This window comes from Oculina patagonica, chromosome 12, assembly GCF_052425735.1.
Source record: "Oculina patagonica isolate OP01 chromosome 12, crgOcupat, whole genome shotgun sequence".
Taxonomy (NCBI): Eukaryota; Metazoa; Cnidaria; class Anthozoa; order Scleractinia; family Oculinidae; genus Oculina; species Oculina patagonica.
This window is the reverse complement of record NC_135769.1, coordinates 17856646-17870051: the sequence shown is the minus strand read 5'-3', so window position 1 is coordinate 17870051 and position 13406 is coordinate 17856646. Positions and strand designations below refer to the sequence as shown.

Sequence of the window (13406 nt, the reverse complement as noted above, 5' to 3'; positions counted from 1 at the left end):
TCGGCAAACAAAAGCTCTGGCATTTTTCACTTGAAAAGCCTTGAAATCCGACCACCTCGTTAATGCGACCTATGACCACCTTTTGGAGTCCCACCTTAATTTTTCGTATTTATTTATCCCGGTAATACGGTCACGGGAAATGCACGGCGAAATAAGTGGCAATGAACAAGAAATGTAATTTAATAAAAATTAGGTTCAGTTACAGTAAAATGCATCAGTTATGTTCTCCACTTCAAATTCACGGGCATGTTTATCCAGAACATCTTGCCGATCAGGCGCACACCACACCACCACCTTTAGTTGTCTGGAAGAGACGCCTAACCCTGTACGAGGAGTCGCCCCAACCGTCCATCGCTATCGCGGTAGGAGTCGCCTCCTACCCTCCATCGCTAACCCTACAGGAAGAGTCGCTCCTACCCTCCACCCTGTATGTTGCCTGGGTGACAGACACCTACCTGTCTATTCCCACCAGCTTTCACCATTGCCATGATGATGTTTTCAGAGGCCATGAACGGTAACTCCTGACGTATGTGGCGATCAATAACCTGTGGAACAAACATAGAGCAAACGAAAAGATATACAGTAAAAACCCGCGTGCAAGAACCTAGTGATTTAAGAACCTCCTGGCAGAAATTTGCTTTTCTAATACCCCAAAATATAAGAACCTGTTTAGCCAAACAAATTCCAACAGGTTCTTCCCCCCAAAAAATTTTTTGGCCGGGGGGAGAAAAAATTTTGGGGGGGGGAAAAATAAAAAAAAAGGGGCCTCCCGGGGGGGAAAAAAGGGGGAAAAAAATAAAAAAAAAAAAAAATTGGGAAAAAAAATTTTCAAAGGGAAAAAAAAAGAAGAGTGGGGCCAAAAGGCCACTAAAAAAAAAAATAAAATTGGAGGGTTGTTCTTATATGTGGTGTTTAACTATTTAATTTATATTTTTTTTACAAAAAAACAATGTTACAGTAATGAATCATTGATCAATTAATGTTGTTGGACTTTTGGCAACATGCATGGCCGGTACATAAATAAATATTTATAATGAAGGACAGACCAGATTTTATACTATTTTCGAATAAACAACAACAACGTCTACTCTGTAGAAATTAAGAACCTAATTAAGAACCTACTTAGCCTAAACTGTCAATAAGTACCCCATAATACAATAACCTGTTTTGCCAAACTCTGAAAAAATAGGTTCTTACACGCGGGTTTTTACTGTAGCGGTTCGTGCACGCTATTCCTCGCGTTAATTTTCGTTTGTTTGTTGTTTTGAGCTCTGCCATTACCCTGAAATGCTGTTTATAAGCCCTCCCACCAATAAGCCCCCTCTCCCTGGTTATAGGCCCATCTGTCTGCTTACGAAAAAGATCATCCATGGCATCCAGCTTTCCATATAAACTCACCCTTAGTAAGTTTTTCCAGATACAGTGAAACCCCGATATAACGATCCTCGATATAACGATATTCCCGGTACAACGATGAATATTCTGTCCCGGCAAAAGTTACAGTAAAATTAAAGGGAAAGAACCCCGATATAACGATCTTCGATATAACGATATTCCCGATATAACGATGAGAATTTAGCGGACCGAACGTAAAATCTTCCCTAATATAACGATATTATCAGTAAACATTGAATTTAATCCATAACATAACAGTAATCGAGTAATCTCTAACGTTTCTGACAACAGCTTCGAACGATGATGTTCGAAAATGATACTGTATTCTAAGCCTCTTTATCTAGTTAAAAAGCATATGTAAGATTTGCCCCGATATAACGATATTTTCAGTTATTTTACAGCCATATCGTTAAATCGGGAGTTTCGATATAACGATTCTTCGAGATAACAATATAATTTTACTGCTCCCTTGGCATATCGTTATAGCGGGGTTCCACTGTAATTATAAGCTCCCCCAGTTATAAGCCCACCCAAAATCCCTTATAAAATTGTACCCCAACCAAAATTTTATGGTGTGTCTTTAGTCGAATTTACATGCAAACTTAAAGATGTCGAGTTTAATGCAGCATTATTTTCCGTAGAATTGATAATCACAATTTAAGGCTCTTCAAGTACGTATGCTTTCTGCTGTCGTGCTCTTATTTTAACGTTGTTAGCTTTTTTGCCATTTTTGGAGTTATTATGAATGACAAACTATTTCCAACAAACTGACTGTGCGAGTCTAGGGGCCAAGCATCGTCTCTGTAGAACACCCGACGAGGTCTGATTTTTATCAAAAAAAAAACAGCACGAGAACTCACGAATACAATGTACTGTACGTCAGCATGACGTCTTTCTATCCGATGGATCAAATTAAACCTCAATACAGTATTAGTGCTTTGTTTTCTTACCTTGGGGTAAACCACCAAACCTTCTGACACGTTCTGTAAAGTGCTGAGTAAAATATCAGCTGTAAGGAAAGCCTCCGCCAAGCTTATTCTCCTGCAAGAAAACGACGTCAGTACACGTTTTGCTATTTGTATTTGCGCGTGTCATCTACATCCTAAATAGAGGACATTTTGCAACTTTTTGACTGTCTGACTGTTTGTTTCCCTGATTGTCTGCTTGTCTGCCTGCAGTATATTTTCAGCTAGTTGCTTAATTGTTTCTCCATAAAATATCCATACTCCTTCACAGTGTTTTTTTACCACCCCACCTCTCAAGAAATACAGTTCAGCTTCATACATTCCTTTAAAAATATTGGCTTTGAGACCCCGCTCACCATCGCAATTTTCAATGACACTCTGTGGGGTGGGTATGGGCATTGTGGGGGAGGGGGGAGAATCCTTTAAGAATCATGGGTTCAAGCTTGGCCACTGCCCATTTTCAGGTTTCTCCAGCTAAATGCCAGTTGAGTATCCATTTACACATCTGAGTAAAGAGAGGGACTATGAAAGTGAAGTGTCTTGCACAAGACATACCAAAAGGAACCTAAGGGTTAAGTGTTATTGGGTCAATTGGTTAGCCTGCAAAGCTGGCAGGATTTTTTTGCAAGAGAGCATTGTTTTGGTGGTGGAGCCGCTAACAAAAGCACCAAGAATGGAGAGATTTTAGCTTTCCCCCTCGTGAAAATTTCCTCACTAGCAGACACAGCAAACAAAGCATTCACATGCAAGTCTACATGTCCGCCAAAAGCAGCAAAAGTATGGGATTCATTAAGGTTTGGAGCTGGGGGGCATCAGGGTTTTGCACCCTGGCAAAGTATCAGCACTTATCAGCAAGGCCGGCTACACTCTTTGGTAAACTCAAGTCAGTTCAGATGTTAACTGAACCAGCCAGGCAAAGAAGTGTTCACAGCCGGTCAATTTACCTGGTGCCTGGCCCTTTAAAAAACTCATGAGAATGCAACTTGAAAAAACATTAAACGTTCTTGCAAGTCACCTGTTAGCACTATCATCTAGTGTCCGCTCCAACCACTGTGTTGCTGCTGTCTGCTGTGCATCACCAACAAGTACCATTAAATGACGAGCAAGACTGCAACATCTTTCACTTCGCATTGGATTACGCTTGTATGGCATTGCACTTGAGCCTTGGAAATGTTAAAGAAATAAATTAATACAGAGTGATCTACATTCAGTGACAGAAATTACCTGCAGTGCAATTAAAGCCTGTTTCCAGCAATCAGTTACTTGGGTAGCAACACAAAAGACAGCGAGTGATAAAAAAAAAAACACGAGCAAAGTTTGTACTCTTTTGAGCTTTTGAAATTCCATGACTTTCCATGACCTTTTCCATGGCTTTTCAAAGTTTTCCACGACCTAAATTTGACCATTTTTATTGGAAATTTTCAAAAATTATCTTGATGTCAGGTATGTTATTACCCTTTTCTTCACAAAAAATAGCCTGCCTAATTTATTTTGTACAATAAATACCATTTTCCATGACTTTCTGGGTTTTCCATGACCCGTATGAACCATGACGAGGGTTAGCCAGGTTAACTTGGCCCAAATCCCTGGAATTTTTTTCCACCATTCCCAAGTAACCTACCAGTAATCCTGGAAAGGACTATTGGTGCAAGAATAAACTCCCATTTTTAGGCTGAATTTTTTTCCACATGTAACACATTTTGGTAAAATTATTGTCTGACAGAATTGTGTCAGAAGCAAAGGTATACTTACCTATTTGATCTTTCTCAAAGGGTTCCTCAATTTCTTTTTGATTTGCTAAAAGCCTGATATCTGTACAGATCTAGAAAAAGAAATATATTTGTAACCCACGAGGGGTACTCCGGCTTGTAAATGACGGGATGATCGAAGGATTTTTTTGGGTTTGAAATTTTCGATTCTGGGATTTTTTTGGGTTGGAAAATTTGGCAAGTATTTTTTTGGATGACTTGATTTAAATAGAGGATTTTTTTGGGTATTAAAAACGAACTTAAGTGACTTGGCGCAACCTTAGCGTATTTATGATATGATGAATAAACAAACACGAGAGTTCAATTTTTTATGGTTTTCTTTGTGTTATATTATTGTCCCTCCTGGCAATTTAGGGGTAATTTAACAAGGGATTTTTTGGGGGGTTATTTTTGGTCCAGGGTTTTTTTTGGGTAATGTCGGAAGACTTAGGGATTTTTTTGGGTCCTGAGTTTTGCCTCCATTCGATCATCCCCGTCATTTACAATCCGGAGTACCCCCCTGGGATTTGTAAACAAGTTTGCAAGTACATGTTCTTTTTAGTTTGTAATGTTGAAACTAGCTTGTACGCTAAACCAGATGTTCCTGTATGAAATAAAACTTATGCAAAAGGCTTTTTCTAACATGTAACAACAACAACAAAAATAGTTGAATTGTTGCTGTATAAAACTGTGTGGGTAAAGCACCTAACTGTTAAGAACAAAGCATAAGGGCAATGGTCAGACTTTATCACCACAATTCCAAATCCTAAATCTAGTGCACTTACCATTGTAACTGCTACATAGTAAAATCTGCTACTTCAATTACCTTATGAACAGAAGCCCCAAGACTGCCGAGAGCTGACAAACAGTCCAGGTCTACTTTTCGGCTATATGTTTGTCCTGTGACTATGTAATGGCTGTTAAAACCAGCCATTTCTGTCACCAGTTGATCCAGGCTTTCCACCTATAACAAACAAATCAGGATTAATTTGAAACTGGCCAGTCAAGCTAGTCACTGGTCAACCACAGAAATTCAGTCAGGAATCCCTCCACCAAGAGAAAAGAGAAAGATCCCAAAGGGAAGTGGGAGGAGAACTCAGGTTTATTAGCGATGGGGAGGTGTGAAGCCCTTTTTTGGGTTTGCAATTGGCAAGTTCAGGGCTTTCATGTCATGCCTTAGTCTACTCTTTATTTTGGCGCGAAATGGACTTCTTTTTAATGCCATTCATGAACTGGTTTGGGTTCATTTTATTGAACATTAGAAACAAAATAAATATTTGCATGCGTAAGCAGGAATTTATCCGGCCAGGCATGTGGTTTAAAGCAAGAGATGATGCGGTGAAGGAAATTAATTCATGTCACGCAAACTCTGTGACTCCCGCCAACACGACTTGTGCATTCTCGAGTGACTGCTTTCCTAAAGATTTTTTACTTTGTGGCACCGTGCCTTTCTAGCCAAAGAACTGAAGGAGATGGTCAAACATTAACTGCAAGGCTTTAAACTGCTTGAAGTTTCTTGTTTATGATTTAGTCTGCAGCCGACTTGCTTGCAAATGGGTCCTTGTCCACTGGGCAAGTGAGCATGAAAAGTTACTTGCCCAGCAAGACTGGACTGCTTTCTTTTAGCCCTGAAGGTTGTTACTTTTGGGATTTGATAACAAATTTTAACACTTCTTTCAGAGGGTTGATATTTTCAGAACTTTACAGAGCTTGATTGGCTTATTCTAGTTTTGAACAGGGCATGTGCACTTGAGGCAAAAGAACAAAGAAAACCATTAGACAAAATACAAGAAAGGCAATTTTCTGTTCACCTTTTCATGATCTCCATCAAAAAGACTAAGAAAACTAGCCTGGGTACCAGTTGTGCCCTTTACTCCTCTGAATCTTAAATCATCCCGAGCCCTGGTGAGATTTCTAAGGTCCATAAGGAGATCTGACAACCAAAGGCAAGCTCTCTTTCCCACAGTAGTCAACTGAGCAGGTCTGTAGATAAAAACAAGACAGTACAGTATTTTAACATTTGTTTGAAAACAAAAGACTAACTAAAGCCTCTTTCTCGTAAGTCTCTTTTAAGTCATCCACTAAAAAACAATATTCAGACTATAGCTCCCTACTGTAGCCCTCAGCACACATGCCTACTGGCTAGCGTAATAGGTCTGCAATGTGCAACATTATAGCACTCTGCAGCTTTGTGAGAGTGCTTGTAATCTCTAAGACTAAAATAAAATAACTAGTACATTTATACTTACTGAAAATGTGTATAACCAAGAGTGGGAACTGACTTGTACTTCTCTGCAAATCCTGACAGCCTCTCTAGACACCTTGCAAGCTTATTTGAACACAATGAGAAAATGAAAATCACCTACTTTAACACTGTGGAAATTACACTTCTTGTTGTGAATATTACTGTTTTGTTTAACAACATTTACTCAGCACTAATACAATAAAACGGAAGTTAAGTTGTCAAAAGGAGTACATGTAGAATTACATGTACATTAGAACATTCATTTGTGTGGTATAATTATTTCCTGAATATAACACACAAGAGTCTCTTACTACATGTAGTTACCTTTGGAAGTAAAATGTTGAAAGCATCTTTTATTACAATCAGATCCTATAGAAGGGTTCAAGGAAAAAATTTAGAGGGAATCAAATTATATCAACTTTAATTTTACCTCATCCAATAATAATTATTTAGAAGCTACAAATTACTTAAAAATGTCTGTATCACATGGTTTGAACAAAATAGTATCGATCGTTGGTCTTGAATGATCCTCCATGATGGAAGTCTTTACTAAGAATTGCATTGATCAATGATGGTTGTTTTGACAGCCTAAGTGGATGGCATCATCTGGCTATTAAAGTGACTATGTCACGGATTTTACCAGATTTTTGAACAGCCAAAATTTATATTTGTGTTGCAGGAAACCTAAAAATAATAGCCTATTTTTTTTACAAAAAAGGGTATATTGGGGCACTGAAACTGTTAAAAAGCATCTTTAGCTGTGGATGGCTCGGATGGAAACGGATTGCAAATTGAAAAAGTTAGGCAAACATTTTAAAGTTGTTTCCATGCGTCTTCGAAATATCGATATTTATAGCCGTAGCTTGATTTCTATCAGCAAATTAAGGTTATATATTGCTTCAGATCTTCAAAGATAATGTTTATTCAGGGTTAATTTCAGAACAGTTTAGACCAAAAATCTGTGACATCCCCATGATATAGTCCCTTTAACCTTGAAGATGACTAATCCAGTAATGGTGTGACATTTGACCCTGCAGGGCTGCAAATAACAGTCAGTTATCAAACACTGGCTGACCAAAATTTACTCATGTCTGACAAAATCCCAAGTGTGGTCGGACATAATGTCCGGACAATTTTTTTGATCATCAAATCATTTATGGCAAAGATAAATAAAAATCTGTCTAACCACAATTTTGTTTTGTCCGACCAAGATGGTGTCTTAGTAGGACATAATTTATGTCCTTTCAAGTGAAAAAAATTATTTGCAGCACTGTCCTGTGTCCTGCCTATAGGAGTCAAGAATGGTCCCTCAAAATGTTGCAGTGCTCGCAATGCTTGCAAAATTTAAGTGGGTGCTCATTTGCTCGTGCTCGCATATTTTTACAAGTGCTCGCATGCTCGGTTTTTAGTGGAGGTAGGTTTTTGAAAAGTGCTCGTTGCTCGCAAGGCTAATTTTTGTCAATGCTCGTGCTCGCGGGAGAGTTGAAAACACTGACCCCCGATCCACGGACTACCCACTGACCCCCCACTCCGCAGATCACCTACGGACTACTCCGCGTACTACCCTTACGGAGTACCCCTACGGAGTACCCTATAAAATGAAACAAATTTATGTTTACGGGAAAAAACAGGAGAAACCTACCTGTGCCCCTTGCACGATCGATCGAAACAGCCGCCATCTTGTTTACCTCGATCCAGTCCTAACGGGACTAGCCTAGTACTAAAATCGGGAACGCCGGAATACTAAAACCCGGAACAGATAAAATATATCGTGTAACCCTTACAAATATAAAGAGCTAACCGTAAACAGGCTAACCAAAGTTCATAGTAGGTTTACCGATGAATAGTAGGCTAACCGAAGTTCATAGTAGGCTAACCGAGGTGAATAGTATGCTAACCGGAGTGAATAGCAAGCCTACTATGCACTGCGGTTAGCCTACTATTCACCTCGGTTAGCCTACTATTCATCGGATAGCCTACTATGAACTTCGGTTAGCCTGTTTACGGTTAGCTCTTTATATTTGTAAGGGTTACACGATATACATTTTATCTGTTCCGGGTTTTGGTATTCCGGCGTTCCTGGTTTTAGTACTAGCCGATGAAGTCCCGTTTGAGTTTGTAACAAGAAGGACTGGATCGAGGTAAACAAGATGGCGGCTGTTTCGATCGATCGTGCAAGTGGCACAGGTAGGTTTCTCTTGTCTCTTTCCCCCGTAAACATAAATTCGTTTCATTTTATAGGGTACTCCGTAGGGGTACTCCGTAAGGGTAGTCCGCGGAGTAGTCCGTAGGTGATCCGTGGAGTGGGGGGTCAGTGGGTAGTCCGCGGATCGGGGGTCAGTGTTTTCAACTCTCCCCGTGCTCGCAAAGAAAAACGCCGTGCTCGCATGCTCCCAAATGCTCGCAAAGACCATTTGATACCCCTCTATATGGTAGTGTCGGCCAACACTTTTGATGCACGTTGCCTTATACTGGGGTAATATCTTGGTTAGTGTGCATCAGTGCTCAGCAGACAATGCTGACACCCTGAAAAGGAAAGGATGGGAAGCAGGGTTTCCAAATTTGCAGGAATTGGGAGAGAAAGGCTAAAAATTTAAGTTGGGATTTTTTTGGGTATCAAAAACAATCTAAGGATTTGAAGTAGTGCCTTGGCTGCATAGTTCTGCGAATAAAGTACAAACACTGAACATGTTTCTAATTTTTTTCTTTGTTATATATCTTCAGATCATTCCCCCTGTCTGAAAAATTTACTGGGTCAGAAATTTGGCAGGGGTTGATTTTGGGGGTTGATTTTTGGTCCAGGGATTTTTTTGGGTTTTGTTGGAAGCCCAAGGGATTTTTTTTGGGCCTTGAATTTTGCCCTCATTGGATCATCCCGTCACTTGAAATCCCGAGTACCCCCCCTGGGGCCCCGAACCCCCACCCATCCCATTTGCTGCTCTTTTGTCCGACAGTACTGGAGCCCTAAACTTAACCTCTTGGACGGCAGATTTTAAAAGGAGATTCATTTCATCTGCGAATAACTTACGGTATTATCACCAACATAACAGGACGTGGCTCCCAGGTGTATTATGGGGGCCGCCTTGGGACAGCATACACCAAACGTGTGCACGTGCGCCATGACGTCATGTCTACGTTTCTTCTCTTCAGCAGCCGCTAGATTGTAGTCTATGTTCGTCAAGTTAGCTTCCATTTCCTGAATCTGTTCATTTGTGATATCTAATCCCAGCATCTACAATAATCAAAATCGTTTAACTCCACCGAGATCCCGGCTGTTAAATCATGTAAAAATGTCGATGTCTACGAATGTTAAACTGTTCGAAAGGAAGCAAGTTTTTTAAATACCTTCTCAGATTTCGCTAGGAAAAGCCATAACCTCCTCCACGTAGAGAATTTCTTGTCCTCGGAGAAGTTAAACGCCATTTCAGGGCTAGCATAACGGCTCGTAAGAGGGCTCCGATACACAGAATGAACTGAATCTCCCGCCATGTTGGATTCCAATGAGACCGCGATCAAAGAATGTTCTGATCAGCAAACATACAAGGAAAATTATGAGACTCCATATTTGTTGAACAGCGGTCAGCCGCATAAATGTAATGGCGGACGAACGAGGCGAAGTTCATTACACTTTTGCCGACAGTTTGGCTCCGTATTTTTTGCTGATCTTCTCTCCGATCTTCGTTATTTTTTGCCTTTTCGGAATATTTTATACCTATTTAACTACAGAGGTAAGGAAATTTTAATATTTTTGTTTTTGTTGAGGGAAAAAATTGCACAGTAAAAACATTGCTTGGGATCAAGTGCTGTAGATGACTAAGAGCATCCTAAAAATTATTTGGAAAAAAAATGAATCAGAGTTATATATTGCGTAGAGTCGAAGATATAATTCTATAAAGTAAGTAACTATCTTTGAGTGTCAAATACATTTAGTGCGATTGGCGCTAATTGGGGGAACTATAAAAAATTAAAATTGTATAAAAACAGAAAATTCAGTGATTAGTGGGATCGAAAGAGCCACTACGTGGAAGATGCCACTGTAAATTCCCAATTATTTTTTATTTTTATTTTTAATAGAAAAAAAGGATTGTAGGGTTCATGTAAATGTCTGTAAGTTTTTTGCGATATAGCGCTACATGTGTAATACGTACAAACTGTAGCTACTCTCTGTTGAAAGGTTAATCCTAGCACTGGGATCATCTAACATGCAATCTTGAAGTGTTTGTTCTCTTACATACAATACTTCACACTGAAGGGTTTGTCTATGCTTGTGATTAAATTTTACCCTTGGTACAATTTTTTTCCTTTGTTCTGGTATATGGTGATATATGTTAATGAATGTAAAACAAAGAAAGATACCTGATTGTATCAAGGGTAAAATTAAACCACAATATCTACATTTAGGAGATCAAGTACATGTACTAGTAAATGGCAAACAGCAGTTTCCGAGACCCAACTGTGCCTGCAGTTTACATCTTGAAGTTGCTAAGCAACTGATCATGCCATGATGGCATGACAACTTTTTTTTTTTTTTATTGATTGCTCACACATTTACAAACATTACATTAACAGCATTATTATTACACTACTTACAAATATTATTTGCACAAAAAAAGCTAACAATACATTACGAACTACAGTTAATAAATCTTTGAAAACTATTTGGATTAAAAAATATCTTGACAAAACAAACTTAGGAAAATGGAAACTTTTCTTTGAACGAGAACTTGGAAGATATGGTGGAGAAGCTGTTTTTCTTGGAAATTTAAACAAAACAGATATCAAGCATCACTTCTCATCTACCAATATCTTCATTAATGAAATTCTGATGATCTGGGCCGAGGTTAATTACACTGACAATATCTCCTCCTTACAACATTACCAATCACAGCCTCTCTGGAATAATTCTCTGATCAGAATAGACAGCAAACCCATCTATTTTCGAGAATGGCTTGCAAATGGAATATCGACCATTGGGTCTCTCATGAAAGACGCAAACAAACCTCTCTCCTATGAAGAATTTCAGGATAAATACGGACTCAAAGCCTGCCCTTTAGCATTCGGGGGTATTATTGCCATGCTGAAGAATCTAAGAAAACGTTTTAAAGAAAACATAGATAGCCCCGAAAAAGATGAGATTGAACCATTCATTAAAATTTTCCTCAAGGCAAAAAAACCCAGCAATTTAACGCACAAAATTCTAGTTGCAACTAAAAGTGAAACACCGGAAACTTCTCAGGCGAAATGGCACGAAGATTGCGACTTGGAAAAAGGTGAAATTGACTGGAAAAGAGCTTTTCAATCTACAAAGATTTGCACAAAAAGTACCAAACTTATAATATTCCAATTTAAATTTCTTCATCGACGTCTACCTACAAACTCCTTTTTATATAAAATTACAGTCAAAGACAGTGACCGCTGTTCCTTTTGCGAAAAGGAAACAGAAACTTTGCTCCACCTTTTTTGGCATTGCAACCAGACCACTCGTTTTTGGGAAAGCTTTTTTAAATGGCTTCAGACATCCTTATGTACGCAGAAAGGGAATAAATTAGACATGACCATTGCTCTCGGTCTAAAGCCAGACACCTCAAATGCAAACTAAGTTGCAAATTAATTTCTCTTGTCTGATGAGCAGATATTGTATCTGGGTCTGTAAATTAAAAAACGAAATCCCCAATCTTTCGCACTTCTTGCATCTCATGAACAAAAGCTATGAAATTGAAAAAAATGATCTTAATTCTTCATCAGAGAAATGGAAACCTCTCCTCGGCCACCTTTCAAATTAAAAATTATAAAATATAAAACTGAATCAAATTTAACTTCTCAGTCCTGTTTTGACCCTGTTAGTAGTAATTTTTTCTTCCGATCTCCCTAATTATAAATTATTACTCTCCTAAAAAATATTTGTTTTAAATGCTACGTGGACTATTTTCTATATGTATAAGATGGGCTAGTGTTTGTAAGTTCTTTTTTTTTCTTTTATTTCTAATAAGGTTGACCTACATGGCATGACAACTTTCACAGTACTCGTTGGTGTTTGTGCTATTCTTTGATTAAATAATAATTCAGAAATTTTACTAGTGCTTCAATGAATATTTGTTAAAAACAGTACTTACTCCCCAGACTGTGTAGAACTGATTACGAGGTATGATTTTTACTTAACAATCCAAGACTTAAATAATCCCTTTTTGTGAGACTCTTAAATTACATTTGGTTTCATAACCCCAAAACGATAATAGCCAACAAAAAGCCTGATTTGTTGCATTAATACACACTGTCAGGCTCTTGCATGTTTTCCAAGTTCTTTGCAGTTATTGATAATATGTTTGTTAATGTTACAGGATTTTCCAGAATCATGTCTAAATCAGTATTCACCATGCTACTTTGGTCTTCTTGTGCCAACATCCATACCAGTGTTTGTGGTCTTCATGTATTTCAACTGGATGGGATTGAAGTTCTTCATTCATAACTAGGCAAGAAAGAAAAAGTGATGAACACAATGATGAAGAAGATCATGCTGGAGTGTGGCTTTACCTTGTATGGCAAAATCTGTGGCAAGTGAAGAAGCCAGTTGTGGAGAAGTTGGATCACATGAACACCTAATGTGAATGGTGTGCTGCAGTTACTTGCATCATCTATGCCACTGTCTCAATGGAGAGTAGGCCTCTTACAAACTGCTACATCATGGTGATAACATTATTGACAGTCTCAAATGACAGTCTCAATTGCCTGAACAGCACAGTAATTTACTGTGCTGTTCAGGCAATTGAGACTGTCATTACTGGTATACCGTAGAATTCCGGTTATAAGCCCTGGGCTTATACAACTTCGTAAGGGGTTTTGGGTGGGCTTATAAGCGGAGGGGCCTATATCCGGGAGGGCTTATAAGCGGAATGAAAAAAACGTTTCGCAATGAGCCACAGGAGTGTTCATGGAAATACGTTTTTAAGTTAAAAACGCATGAAAAAGGGGGGCTTATATCCGGGGGGGGCTTATAATCGGATCTATTTTTTTGTTTCCAGGATGATGGGCCTATAACCGGGGGGGGGGGCTTAT

The 13406-nt window shown here is 38.9% G+C and overlaps 2 protein-coding genes across 3 annotated transcripts in view; one reads left to right on the top strand and one right to left on the bottom strand.

Annotated features, from left to right (window-relative positions):
* The window catches only part of LOC144632439 (adenylosuccinate lyase-like), a 44045-nt gene extending 34126 nt beyond the window's left edge, over nt 1-9919 (bottom strand). The window contains exons 1-10 of one of the 2 annotated variants that reach the window (XM_078491092.1): nt 9699-9919; nt 9382-9585; nt 6678-6722; nt 6358-6437; nt 5920-6091; nt 4935-5072; nt 4113-4182; nt 3376-3523; nt 2346-2436; nt 456-545 (exon numbers count right to left, since the gene is read on the bottom strand). In XM_078491092.1, the coding sequence (XP_078347218.1) occupies nt 456-545; nt 2346-2436; nt 3376-3523; nt 4113-4182; nt 4935-5072; nt 5920-6091; nt 6358-6437; nt 6678-6722; nt 9382-9585; nt 9699-9842 (1182 nt within the window). In that variant the 5' untranslated portion in view covers nt 9843-9919. The remainder of the gene's footprint in view (nt 1-455; nt 546-2345; nt 2437-3375; nt 3524-4112; nt 4183-4934; nt 5073-5919; nt 6092-6357; nt 6438-6677; nt 6723-9381; nt 9586-9698) is intronic. The other variant, XM_078491091.1, reaches the window with a different exon arrangement.
* Nucleotides 9867-13139, top strand: LOC144632501 (phosphatidylinositol N-acetylglucosaminyltransferase subunit Y-like). Its single transcript, XM_078491172.1, has 3 exons — nt 9867-10081; nt 12692-13037; nt 13088-13139. Exons 1-2 carry the CDS (start codon nt 9950-9952, stop codon nt 12821-12823), a joined length of 264 nt encoding a protein of 87 aa, XP_078347298.1. The 5' UTR covers nt 9867-9949; the 3' UTR covers nt 12824-13037; nt 13088-13139.
* The last annotated feature ends 267 nt before the right edge of the window (nt 13140-13406 follow it).